The sequence below is a fragment of the Puma concolor genome, chromosome B4 (genome assembly GCF_028749965.1).
Source record: "Puma concolor isolate L17-30 chromosome B4, mPumCon1.1.hap2, whole genome shotgun sequence".
NCBI lineage: Eukaryota > Metazoa > Chordata > Mammalia > Carnivora > Felidae > Puma > Puma concolor.
This window is the reverse complement of record NC_141673.1, coordinates 99949445-99962771: the sequence shown is the minus strand read 5'-3', so window position 1 is coordinate 99962771 and position 13327 is coordinate 99949445. Positions and strand designations below refer to the sequence as shown.

General features: G+C 44.2%; 1 protein-coding gene, 1 long non-coding RNA gene and 1 pseudogene across 2 annotated transcripts in view; 2 read left to right on the top strand and 1 right to left on the bottom strand.

Annotated features, from left to right (window-relative positions):
* The window catches only part of LOC147579341 (uncharacterized), a 51694-nt gene that overhangs the window by 3802 nt on the left and 34565 nt on the right, over nucleotides 1–13327 (bottom strand). The gene's annotated exons all lie outside the window — the stretch shown is intronic.
* A2ML1 (alpha-2-macroglobulin like 1) overlaps nucleotides 1–13327 on the top strand; it is a 49760-nt gene that overhangs the window by 34586 nt on the left and 1847 nt on the right. The window contains exons 24-34 of the mRNA XM_086714138.1: nucleotides 1278–1454; nucleotides 1620–1701; nucleotides 2057–2213; nucleotides 4184–4258; nucleotides 4429–4591; nucleotides 6663–6877; nucleotides 10650–10865; nucleotides 11035–11162; nucleotides 11322–11412; nucleotides 11760–11828; nucleotides 12929–13031. Coding sequence (XP_086570264.1) covers nucleotides 1278–1454; nucleotides 1620–1701; nucleotides 2057–2213; nucleotides 4184–4258; nucleotides 4429–4591; nucleotides 6663–6877; nucleotides 10650–10865; nucleotides 11035–11162; nucleotides 11322–11412; nucleotides 11760–11828; nucleotides 12929–13031 — 1476 coding nt within the window. The remainder of the gene's footprint in view (nucleotides 1–1277; nucleotides 1455–1619; nucleotides 1702–2056; nucleotides 2214–4183; nucleotides 4259–4428; nucleotides 4592–6662; nucleotides 6878–10649; nucleotides 10866–11034; nucleotides 11163–11321; nucleotides 11413–11759; nucleotides 11829–12928; nucleotides 13032–13327) is intronic.
* Nucleotides 7307–7761, top strand: LOC112867424 (small ribosomal subunit protein uS8 pseudogene; annotated as a pseudogene).

Sequence of the window (13327 nt, the reverse complement as noted above, 5' to 3'; positions counted from 1 at the left end):
ATTTATTTTTGGGACAGAGAGAGACAGAGCATGAACGGGGGAGGGGCAGAGAGAGAGGGAGACACAGAATCGGAAACAGGCTCCAGGCTCTGAGCCATCAGCCCAGAGCCTGACGCGGGGCTCGAACTCACGGACTGCGAGATCGTGACCTGGCTGAAGTCAGACACTTAACCGACTGCGCCACCCAGGCACCCCTTTTTTTTTTTGAAAGAGAGAGAGAGAGAGAGCATGCAAGGGCAGAGAGAGAGGGAGAGAAAGAATCCCAAGTAGGCTTTGGCTGTCAGCATGGAACACGATGTGGGTGGGGCTCCATCTAATGAACTGTGAGATCATGACCTGAGCTGAAATCAAGAGTCGGACGTCTAATGGACTGAGCCACCCAGGCGCCCCACCTCTTTTTTTATTTGATTCTAGCACAGTTATTGCCACATAGTTGACATTCAGTATGTATTTATAGATTTGAATTGAACTTAATGGCTAAAAGTGCAGATGTTAATGGGTCACTTAGATCAGGCTTACGGGTGTATAAAATATATGGCTAGGTCAGTAGGTATAACTTGGAAAAGGGGATCAGGATTGTGTTCGCTTTGGCAGGAACATGGTGAGTTGGAGGACAATGCATTTATACGCAGGGGAGGAACTTAGAGATTGAGTCTAAGTATTGTAGGTTTTGTTATGTTACTCACCAGCCCGTGACGTGTCTTCTTACAACCCTCCACGCCCTTAGGTAACCCATGTACTTCTTCTCTGTGTGCTCCAGCACCTTGTGTGCACCCAAAATGATCGCACTATATTATAATTGTTTATAATGAATACTATTTGTAATGTTTTGTAATTGTTTGCCCCTCGGATTATGATCTTTTGAGATGAAGACTGTACTTGACTTACTGTCTCCCAGGCCACAGTGTAGGTACTCAACTAAATGATAGCTGATACGTGTTTGTTAAATGACTGACAATATGGGGCGCCTGGGTGGCTCAGTCGGTTGAGTGTCCGACTTTGGCTCAGGTCATGATCTTGCGGTCTGGAGTTCGAGCCCCGCGTCGGGCTCTGTGCTGACAGCTCGGAGCCTGGAGCCTGCTTCGGATTCTGTGTCTCCCTCTCTCTCTGCCCCTCCCCCACTCATGCTCTGTCTCTCTCTCTCTCTCTCTCTCTCTCTGTCAAAAATTAATAAACTGTAAAAAAAAAAAAATTAAAAAAAATTAAATGAATGACGATAACTCAGAAGGCTTCTTTCTTCTCTCTACTGTCACTTTCTCTCTTCTTTTGGATCTCAGGAGACATTATGGGCACAGCCCTCCAGAACCTAGACAATCTGGTACAGATGCCAAGGGGCTGTGGGGAGCAGAACATGGTATTGTTTGCTCCCATAATCTACGTCTTGCAGTATCTGAAGAGGGCAAGGCTGCTGACTGAGGAAATCAGGTCTCGGGCAGTGGGTTTCCTGGAGCTCGGTGAGTTGGTTCAATTTTTCTTCTTGAACGCATTCTCTAGGGGCTATGATAGGCTAATAAGATATAGGGAGGTTCCCTCCAAAGTGGCCCACATCCCTGAAAGTCTTGAAAGCCATGTTTTTTTGAAGTCGGTCCTGTGATCTAACCCCGTATCTGGCTTCCCAGGGTACCAGAAGGAGCTACTGTACAAACACAGCAATGGCTCATACAGTGCCTTTGGGGAGCAGGATGAAGATGGAAACACCTGGTAATATTGCCCAATTCTCAGTGGATCCCAGAGCGTCATTTCTGGGCCTGTGGAACTATTCCTCTCTACCTCTTCCCTTAACCCCATTCCTTCTTACATCCGGCTTCTACTCCTTTAATACTGATTATTTCAGCCTCATGTAGGGTCAAGCCCCTCACCCTTCTCCTTGAGCTTGTGCCTCCCCCGTTCTTGTCCCCATTAATACCCATTAATACTTCCCTTTTCTAGGCTCCTATGGCATTATGTTTCCTCAATCCCCTTCTGGAACCATAGGCCAGAATAAATGACGGAACTGTTGCACCCTCACTGGGGAATCCCCCCCCTTCATGCCACATGTTTCTCTTTACCCACGTAGGTTGACAGCGTTTGTCACCAAATGCTTTGGCCAAGCTCAGGAATTCATCTTCATTGATGAGAAGAATATCCAGGATGCTCTCAAGTGGATGGCGGAAAACCAGCTCCCCAGCGGCTGCTATGCCAATGTGGGAAAGCTCTTACACACAGCTATGAAGGTGCACATCCTCCCCCGGGCTCTCAGCCCATCCCCGCATCTGGGAGGAGCCTGCACCTCTGACTGAGCAGAATCAAAAGGGCATAGGCCTGGGAGTCAGTGTTCTTCAGGTCTGAGCCCTGGCTCTGGGTGACCCCGGTCAATGTACTCAACCAGTCTGAGCCACAGCTTCCACGTCTGTAGAAAACGAGAACATGTACTAGCACAAGGCTCTCAACTTGTGGTCCTCAGATCAGCGGCGGCAGCAGCACCTGAGAACTTGTTAGAAATACAAATCCCAGTTCCTACCCCGCCTACTCTGAGAAACTCTGGAGGGCGTGGGCCAGAAATTTGTATTTCTAACAAGCCCTCGAGGTGATTCTGATATTCCCGAAGGCGTGAGCAAACCACCGGACTAGACGTTCGCTGCGTCTTTTGCTAGCTCCCTGAATCGGAAGCGAAGCCACTTTCTCTGGTGACGACCCCTAGGCAGTCCAGTGTTTTCTGTAAGAGGTTCACTCTGCGCCAGGCACTGTTCCAAGCACTTCGTTTATTTGATATTATTTAATGTTTACAGCCAATTAATCAGCTAGGTGCCGGTATACCACTATCACTCCCATTTTACAGATGAAGGTGCAGAGATTAAGTAAACCGCCCAAGGTGAATGGTAATGAGTGGTAGGACTCTGTTTTGAACCATAGCCGCTGGACTCCATTCACTACATTGCCGGTACCCCTCCCAAACACAGGCTGAGGTGTTGATGCTTCGGGAGAATTTGTTCAACTCGGAATATACCCAGTGAAGGAAAGATTTGTATGTGCGTTGCTAGGGAAATCATTTACGTTGCCATTCTGGGGCCTCCATTAAAACAGTTTGAGTATTAAACAAAAAAAAAGTCTCTGTGTAGGATTCACTAGTACATTCCTTATGCCAGATTTTTTTTTTTTTCAACGTTTATTTATTTTTGGGACAGAGAGAGACAGAGCATGAACGGGGGAGGGGCAGAGAGAGAGGGAGACACAGAATCGGAAACAGGCTCCAGGCTCTGAGCCATCAGCCCAGAGCCCGACGCGGGGCTCGAACTCCCGGACCGCGAGATCGTGACCTGGCTGAAGTCGGACGCTTAACCGACTGCGCCACCCAGGCGCCCCCCTTATGCCAGATTTCATCAGTGTCTCCAAATCTCTGTCCCCTTATACACTGAAATACACGTGGAAGTAGCACAAGCCAGGGCTTGACTTGAACAAGATGGCGGAGATGTTTCCTCTTCCTGCCCACCAGCCCCGGCCAGGCTCTTAAGAAACCCATCACCTGTCTACGTAGCAAGCTTTAGTGATTTGGTGCAGGAGCTCCATAATTAAACTCCCTGGGTTCAACTCCTGCTGCTTACTAGCTGTGTAATCTCCAGCAAGCCATTTAGCCTTTTAAGGGTTTATTTTCTTATCTCCCGAATGAGGATAGCAATTGTGATTAGCTGTTTTTAAAAACTTGCTCATATCTTTCCGTGAAAGGCATTAAACGGGGTGGGTGCCATCTAATCTCCCCCGTGGAGAAGAGGCTGGACCTTTTTTTTTTTTTTTTTTTTTTTTAATTTCTTTTCTTTATTTTGAGGCAGAGAGTGAGCACGAAGGGGAGGGGGTGGTGCAGAGAGAGGGGGAGAGAGAAAATCCCAAGCTGTCGGCCCAGACTTGGGGTTTGGTCCGTGAGCTCGTGATCTGAGCTGAAATCAAGAGTCAGACGCTAACCAACTGAGCCACCCAGGCGCCCCCGGGGCCTTCTGCTTCTTGAGAGGATATCTGTTTGAGGAGGCTCAGATTCAGGAAGAGCCCGAGAATAAGAGATTTTTGTCCATATCCCCTCCCCTGTGATTGTCTGTTTGCTTGTTTAAATAATCCACCCATTCAGAGGGGATACTTTTTTGCAATCTGCGCACGAGTCATACAACGCGCTGTGCTGCCTGTGGCCCTGACCTCGTCTCCCTGCATCCTCTAGGGTGGCGTTGATGATGAGACTTCCCTGACTGCATACATCACAGCCGCGTTGCTGGAGATGAGCAAAACCATACAGGTGCGTGTCTCTAGGGCCTCCTCTGTCTATCCTTCCTATTATGCCTACTTCTAGAGACATGCACCTACCGTTCACCCTTGTAGACTCAAAAAAGGATACGATGACTTCCTTATCACTTCCCGTTTTCAAAGGAATGCCTTATAAACTCAGTTCTTCATTGTACCTTTTAGGACCCGATGGTGAGTCGGGGCCTACGGTGCCTCAGGAATTCTGTTTCCTCCACTAACAGCCTCTACACACAGGCCCTACTAGCTTATACTTTCTCTCTGGCTGGGGAGATGGACATCAGAAACACTCTTCTTGAAAAGTTAGACCAGCAGGCTATCATCACAGGTATGTTGGCCATGTTAGGAGTGTTTTGTCGAAATTGTGGAAATGCGCTGTGAGTTATCTGTGATTGTTCCTAGTCCCCGTAGTCCCACATATATTCAGTCTTAGAGAGGATTCCTTTTAGCACAAGGTGTGAAGTCATTAGGTCACTGTTGAGGGTTTTATAAGAAAGCCCATGGAAGTCCTTAAAAGGCGTTGTTATATTTTTAACACGAAGAGAAAACAAACGGTGGGAGCTAGTCAAAGGACCCCTTGGTGTTGTAGAATCCCCCCTTTTGCCCGTCTTTGACAATTCTTTGCTATGAGTTCACTGAGGTTGACAGGATAAGAGAGACTTCTCAAGGTCCTTTAAAAACTTTATGGACATAACCTCTACACCCAATGTGGGGCTTGAACCCATGACCCCGAGATGAAGAGTCTCATGCTCTTCTGGTTGAGCCAACCAGGCACCCTAAAAACTTTTGGATGTATCTGGAATACTATTTGATGTTCTAACAAGCATTTTATTGATCTAGCTGTGGGGTTAAAATCAGACCTCCAGGTAAAAGCTTCATCTTGGTCTTCATTTGTATGAATGTCATTACTAAGTTGTCCTCTCCTGGGTTCTGGGTAGTTTTTTGACTGGTACATAAGCGACTCTAGTCATGAAATGAGTGTCTCAGACCGTGGGTTGCACATACCTGTTCCAGTGTATATTGATTTAATGAGATTATCTCTTCTCCATTATCTTGCATTGCCGGCTCACATGTTTTCTTTTATGTTTTTCCAATTAGATTGCCTCCTGTGGGCTATTTATTTATTATCTTTAAATGGATAATTAATTAAACTTCTAGATTTCACTCTTCTTTTTTTTAATTTAATTTTTTTTTCTAATTTACATCCAAATTAGTTAGCATATAGTGCAACAATGATTTCAGGAATAGATTTCTTAGTGCCCCTTACCCATTTAGCCCTTCCCCCCTCCCACAACCCCTCCCGTAACCCTCAGTTTGTTCTCCATATTTATGAGTCTCTTCTGTTTTGTCCCCCTCCCTGTTTTTATATTATTTTTGCCCCCCTTCCCTTATGTTCATCTGTTTTGTCTCAAAGTCCTCGTATGAGTGAAGCCATATGATTTTTGTCTTTCTCTGACTGACTAATTTCACTTAGCATAATACCTTCCAGTTCCATCCACGTGGTTGCAAATGGCAAGATTTCATTCCTTTTGATGGCTGAGTAATACTCCATTGTATATAAATACTACATCTTCTTTATCCATTCATCCGTCGATGGACATTTGGGCTCTTTCCATACTTTGGCTATTGTTGATAGTGCTGCTATAATCATGGGGGTGCATGTGTCCCTTCGAAACAGCACCCCTGTATCCCTTGGATAAATGCCTAGTAGTATAATTGCTGGGTCCCAGGGTAGTTCTATTTTTACTTTTTTGAGGAAGCTCCATCCTGTTTTCCAGAGTGGCTGCACCAGATTGCATTCCCATTGCTTTCATTCTTTTTATTTCCATTTGCTCATCCCTTTCTTTGAGTTATCTGTCGTCTTGGTTGTCCTAGAGTTCTGTTTTAGTCTCATATTCTATTTGCTCACCCTCATTAGCATTTTTCTATGATTTCTCAGAGTTCTTACGCATATCCTGTCATTTTTATTCTTAAAATGTTAAACTGTTGATTAGGTAAAATAAAGGCTAAAAAATTAACAAAATTCTACACGCCAAAAACATGCCCCCAAACACATAAGATTCTTGTAAGTTTCTACTTACCTTATCTCCACTGGCATTAGAATTGATAAATTAACAAGAGTGGTTTTCATGTGATTGCTGGAGGCATTTGTTGATACTCTCAGCTTCACCTTGAGGAATTATGGATGGCTCTACACACACACACACACACGTATACACACACATCCCTGTGTAAACATAATGGCCAATACACCCGAAGATTCTGAGAAATATTTTTTTTCTAACTCATGATTAATTTTTGGCTGGTGCTTGCTCTGCTCTGAGGTGTAGCATTTACACATTGAATATGGGAAATCATCTCCTTCTAAGACCTTCCTGATTATGCTTCTTTCTCCACAGGAGAGTCCATTCACTGGAGCCAAAAGCCTACTCGGTCCCAGGATGCCAGACCTTGGTCTGAGCCTGAGGCTGTAGATGTGGAACTTACAGCATATATCTTATTAGCCCAGCTTAGCAAAGCCAGCCTGACTCAAAAGGAGATAGCCAAGGCCACTGCCATAGTGGCTTGGTTGGCCAAGCAACGCAACGCATATGGGGGCTTCTCTTCTACTCAGGTAAATAACCCACTCTCCAGCCTCAACTTATCAGGTAGCATTAGGTTCTCTGTGGAGAGAGGACAAAACAACAAACAAACAAAAACAAGACAAAAAAACTATTGCCCTTGACTTCTAGGTCAAGAGACGTATAATTCTATAGGGAGGGAGGAAAAACGTGTGAAAAATATATAGGGTTCATAACAACGGGTCATATGAACACATAAATAGTACTATATGTACTTAATTCTCTTCCTTTGTAGAGTATGAAACATAATGGAATAAAGAGAAGCATAAGATCAGTGTTTTATGTGTGAATAGGACATATATAATTATGGCTAAATTATACATTAACAGATTAGAAAGCCAATTATGGAGTCAGAAACATAAAAGCAAGATTTTACAGGTATACTTCCTTCTATTGCAGGTATTGGGAAGCTAGTAAGATATACAGTTTCTACTTTAAAAAGTTCACAAACTAGCTCTTTCCGCCATTTTTCGTGCCGCCATAACGGTGCACATGAATGTCCTGGCAGAGGCTCTCAAGAGCATTGACAATGCTGAAAAGAGAAGCAAACACCAGGTTCTTACTGGGTCGTGCTCCAAAGTCATCGTCTGATTTCTAACTGTGATACTGAAGCATGCTTGCATTGGCGAATTTGAAATCATCGATGCTCACAGAGCTGGGAAAATTATTGGAAACCTCACAGGGCGGAGGGGGGGAGGCTAAACAAGTGTGGAGTGATCAGCCCCAGGTTTGATGTACAGCTCAAAGGTCTAGAAAAGTGGCAGAAAAATCTGCTCCCCTCCTGCCAGTTGGTTTCATTGTACTGACAACCTCAGGTGGCATCATGGACCATGAGGAAGCAGGATGAAAACACACAGGAGGGAAAATCCCGGGAATTCTTTTCCTAGGGATAGAATATGTTCATGCAAATAAAATGCCCCACTGGACTCTTAAAAAAAAAAAAGTTCACAAACTAGAAGTAAAGTTAGGAAAAGCTCTATAACGACAGAGCAGGATTTGGTTATACCAGAAAGGAACAAAAGATACAAAATAATGCACTTAAAGAGGGAAAGAGAGCTTACAACAACTTGAAGGATAAGAAAAGTCTTCAGGGGAGTAACATTTGAGGTAGATCTAAAAGCACAGGCAGGGGCACCTGACAGGCTCAGTTGGTAGAGCATGTGACTCTTGGTCTTGGAGTCGTGAGTTCAAGCCCCATGTTGGGTGTCGAACCTACTTACAAACAAACAAATAAATAAAAGGATATGTAAGATTTGGGGGGACAACTATTACAAGGAAGGAGAAATGGCATGAGCAGAGACAACAGTTTGCAAAAGTATAGAATGACTGTCGGGAAAACTGGGTTAGCCAATGCATAACGGGACCTCAGTTTAGAAATTCGGACAGGTTTATACCATGGAGGCCCTTGTGTATCAGCCTCAAGATTTTGCCCATTCTGAGAAGCTATTAATTTTTTTAACTTTGTGTCAGAAAGATTAACCGGTTACTTGCTGTTACTTAGTGTAGGGGACGGGTCTGAGGAGAGAGACACTGGATTTGAAGAGATAGGACACTCTTTCATTTGTCTAGGTTAGGGGTAAGGAGAACTTGAATTTGGTGGCAGTTGGGAAAAAGATGCAAAATCGCATGATATATTCAAATAGTATCATAAAAATCATCTTAGATGATTATACAGAGAGTAGTCATTAATTCATTTGTGCTGCAAATGTTATTAAATACATACCATATCCAACTCACTGATCATACAAAATACTCAAAAAAACATATTTCTTGTCTTTGTAAAGATTGTATTCTGACTCGTTGAAATTAGGGCCAGTTTCGTTGAGGATATAACATGTAAATTAGACCTGGAAAAAGAATATATTTTAACTGATGAAGTGTCTGGTAAAGATGTTAAGAGCACTGAAACTGAATATGGTAATGCCTTAATAGGAATTTAAAAAAAATTATATGGCACTGGGGCACCTGGGTGGCTCAGTCACTTGGGTGTCTGACTCTTGATTTTGGCTCAGGTCATGACCCCAGGGTCGTGAGATTGAGCCCCGCATTGGACTCTGCACTGAACGTGGAGCCTGCTTGAGATTCTCTCTCTCTCTCTCTCTCTCTCTCTCTCCTCCTCCTCCTCCCCTGATTGCACTCTCTCTTTCTAAATAAATAAATAAATAAATAAATAATATGGTACTATCCTTCCTTCCTTCAAGGAAATTCTTGGCCAAAGATCAGGAAGGACTTCTTTCTTGCTGAGCCCTAAACAATTATGATATACAATTTCAGAAAGCTGTGAGTGAAATGTTTAGAACTCTCAGTGACAGATACATGTCAGAATTGTTTTTTAATAAAATCCTTAGCTATTACAAGAAGGCACATGTCACCCACAGTGGTTTTTCAGCCAGTGATGAGGTCTCGTTTCTTGAATTGTTTCCACATATCAGAGCAATAAGGACCTTTTGGGATCAAGTTCACGGAGAGTAGATAAAAAGTTGTGTGTAGATAGTCAAGCTGCATAGGAATCACTTGTTCGCAGCTTCCCCAGAGTGGGTGACTTGCCTTCCTGTTTTTTGAAAAAAAAATTTTTTTAATATTTATTTTTTTTTAAGAGACAGAGTGCAAGTGGGGAAGGGGCAGGGAGCGAGAGGGAGACACAGAATCTGAAGCAGGCTCCAGGCTCTGAGCTGTCAGCACAGAGCCCGACGCGGGGCTCGAACCCACCAGCCGTGAGATCATGACCTGAGCCGAAGTCGGACGCTTAACCGACTGAGCCACCCGGGCTTTTATACGACAGTAAGATGTCTAAATACAGCTGTTCTTTTTCATTTGGGATAGGAAGATGTGGGGTTCCCTTATTCTGTAGATACTGTACAAAGTGTCGAGCATGTAGATATTCTCATAGCAGTAAAACATAGCAATTTGCTGGACATCTCGTTCTGTTTTTTCTTTCCTCTAGTTGTCACTTACATAAATCATATTTTCAGAATGGAAAAGTTCTGATGCCTTGTCTTCTTGGTGGCAGCTTATCTGTCTTCTATCCAAGTGAAGAAAAGATGGTCACATGGCACAGCGGCGAAGAAGCCTTAGTTCGCAAGGAAGGGTACCCTGATATCCTCTCCAGCTGTGCCATAGAAGATCATCACAGAGCTAAATGACTTTGAAGAATGTGCAATTTTTAGGGCTATTATGTTACTGCTATTTCCTCTCCAAATAAGGAAACTGTAAAATATATACTGAACAGTTACCCACTTGCTTCTAACTATAGCCCATTCTAAAACTAGGTTTGGTTGAAGACGAATATGAGATGAACCCGATAACCTATAGCTGTGTCATAACAACTTGATGACAATTTTCTAGACAGGCAAGATATGATTTCTATGTTGGTTTCCCCGGCATTGATGAACGTGGCTCTTACATACTTAGAAGAGGCGTCATCAGCGGGGCGCCTGGGTGGCTCAGTCGGTTAGGCGGCCGACTTCGGCTCAGGTCATGATCTCGCGGTCCGTGAGTTTGAGCCCCGCGTTGGGCTCTGTGCGGACAGCTCAGAGCCTGGAGCCTGTTTCGGATTCTGTGTCTCCCTCTCTCTGACCCTCTCCCGTTCATGCTCTGTCTCTCTCTGTCTCAAAAATAAATAAACGTTAAAAAAAAATTTTAGAAAAAAAAAAGAAGAGGCGTCATCCACACTAGTGAACCGCCAGACACGTAGGTTATCGGGTTATTTGCAGTTAATTCCAGTGGCTCACAAAATGTAAGCATATGCTCCACCGTTTTCTTCAGGATACTGTAGTTGCCCTCCAAGCTCTCGCCAAATACGCCACCACTGCCTATGTGCCATCTGAGGAAGTCAACCTGGCTGTGAAATCCAGTGGGAATTTCCAGCGTGCTTTCAACATTCAGGCTGCCAACCGGTTGGTATTTCAGCAGGAGACTCTACCTAATATCCCTGGAGCGTATACCTTGGAGGCCTCGGGCCAGGGCTGTGTCTACGTGCAGGTAAGCAGAGATCCATGAGAAAGAACCAGCACGCATTGGGAAGGAGAGCCTGCGGGCGTCTTTGCCTCCAGTCGAACCTTCTGTCTCATTTGTGAAGAGAGTAGTTTGAGCTGTGCAATAGTTAAAGTTCTTCCCAGCTCTGATTTGGTTATCTATTTCCTCCTGCTAGACGGTGCTGAAATACAACATCCCCCCTCCTAAATTTGCGGATACCTTTAGTCTTAGTGTAGAAGTGGGAAAGGATACATGTGAGCAAGTTACTTCACCTCGATCCTTGGTGCTTACTATCCACACCAGGTGAGAAAAGCTGAGCTGGTGGCGGGGGGGGCACCCGGATCATAGAAGCTGAGGGGTGTGTGTGTGTGTGTGTGTGCGCGCGTGCGCACGTTGGGGCTACAGAGTCTGCTAAGAGTGAAAATAACGGGTTGACACAGATGTACCTCTTTCTGCCTTTAGTTATGTGGGGAGTCGCAGCTCTTCCAATATGGCCATTGTAGAAGTGAAGATGCTTTCTGGGTTCAGTCCCATGGAGGGCACCAATCAGTTAGTAAGTCTGTTCTTTCTTCTTCATTTAACAAGCTCTAAAAGGACATAACATGATCCCTCAAAAGCTGGTGAAATGGGCTTCATGGTATATCTATCTATCTATCTATCTATCTATCATCTATCTATCTATGCATGTATATATACAACTCATAATTACATTATTTCAATGGGCTGCAAAAGTGCATCAGATGTGTTAAATGGAAACTGGAATCATCTTGGTTCCTTTGTCTTACCTTTTCCACAGTATATATTGTTTCCTTGATCATGACAGAGCTTTGGTATAGTACCCTAGGGGATAGGGAAGGCTCTGGATCTTAGTCTGTTTTATTTTCCCCCTTTCTCATTTAGCTTCTCCAACAACCACTGGTGAAGAAGGTTGAATCTGGAACTGACGTACTGAACATTTACTTGGAAGAGGTAGGTGTTCAGAAACTGAACCCAAGAGCTTGATTCCTTATGTAGCTTTGCAACTTCCCTTTTAATCTGCATATACTGGTGTCACATGCACAGGGATGAGGGAACTGAGAGAATGGGTCTGAAGCCATGAGGTGAATTCTACCTCCATGTTGTTTACTATAAAATATTCTTATTCACCTCCAGGGCAGTACTAACAGATACATCATGCTAGCCATCTATGTCATTTATTTTTTTTAAGTTTATTTATTTATTTTGAGAGGGGGTAGGGGCAAAGAGAGAGGGAGAGAGAACCCCAAGCAGGCTCCGCCCTGTCGGCGTAGAGCCTGATGTGGGGCTCGATCCCAAGAACCATGAGATCGTGACCTGAGCCGAAATCAAGAGTCGGACACTTAACCAACTAATCCACCCAGGCTCCCCGCTATCTATGTCATTTAAAAATGTGTCGGCCAGGATGTGACTATTTTAAAATAAGGTGGTCAGGAAAGGCCTCTCTGAGGAGATGTTACCTGATCAGAGACCTGAAGGAAGAGAGAAAACCACTAGGAAGCAAAGAGCCTTTAAAAAAAAGAAAGAGGGGCGCCTGGGTGGCTCAGTCGTTTAAGCATCCGACTTCAACTCAGGTCACGATCTCGTGGTCCATGAGTTCGAGCCCCGCGTCGGGCTCTGGGCTGATGGCTCAGAGCCTGGAGCCTGCTTCCGATTCTGTGTCTCCCTCTCTCTCTGCCCCTCCCCCGTTCATGCTCTGTCTCTCTCTGTCTCAAAAATAAATAAAAACTTAAAAAAAAATTAAAAAAAAAAAAAAGAAAGATTCTGTTCCTTTGGCCACTTCAATTAATTTAGTGGAGGAACCATGGGTTAGAGTAGACCAAGAATGGAGGGGACTTTGTCACAAGGAGGCCAGGAAGCCGTAAGATCCTAAGAAGAAAGAGTCAGGAAGTCGGCAGAAGCCAACATCTTGAAGACTGGCCTAGGGCAAGAAGAGACAGGTAGAAGGGTTTCAGGAGATTTGGGTGAAGACAAGAGTCTTTTAATCTCCGCATTACAGAGAGTGTTATTTTCTCTTTAGTTTTGATACGCTGTTTTGTCTTTCTTCTCCACAGCTGAATAAGAAGACTCAGGCCTTTACCTTCACCATCAGCCAACGTACGTTGGTCACTAACCTGAAACCAGCAACCATCACGGTCTATGACTACTACCTCCCAGGTGAGGGCTGAGCTCTATTGTATCTCCCAACGTAGTTCTACCTCGCTCTTCATGCTATCTCCCCTAATTTTACAGATACTCTTTCCCAAGCAAGTAGCATATAATTACATTATTTGACCTCCCAAAACATTGCATTTTAACTGTATGTCATTTTTAAAAGTCTTCTGCACTAGCGATGTTTTACGACGGTCCACAGACCAAAAGGACAAGAGGGACCCTTGTTCTTTAAGGCCTGACTATTCTTAATGTTTTTGCTGCGATTAAGAATTTACCACAACAGTAGTGTTTGGAACTTT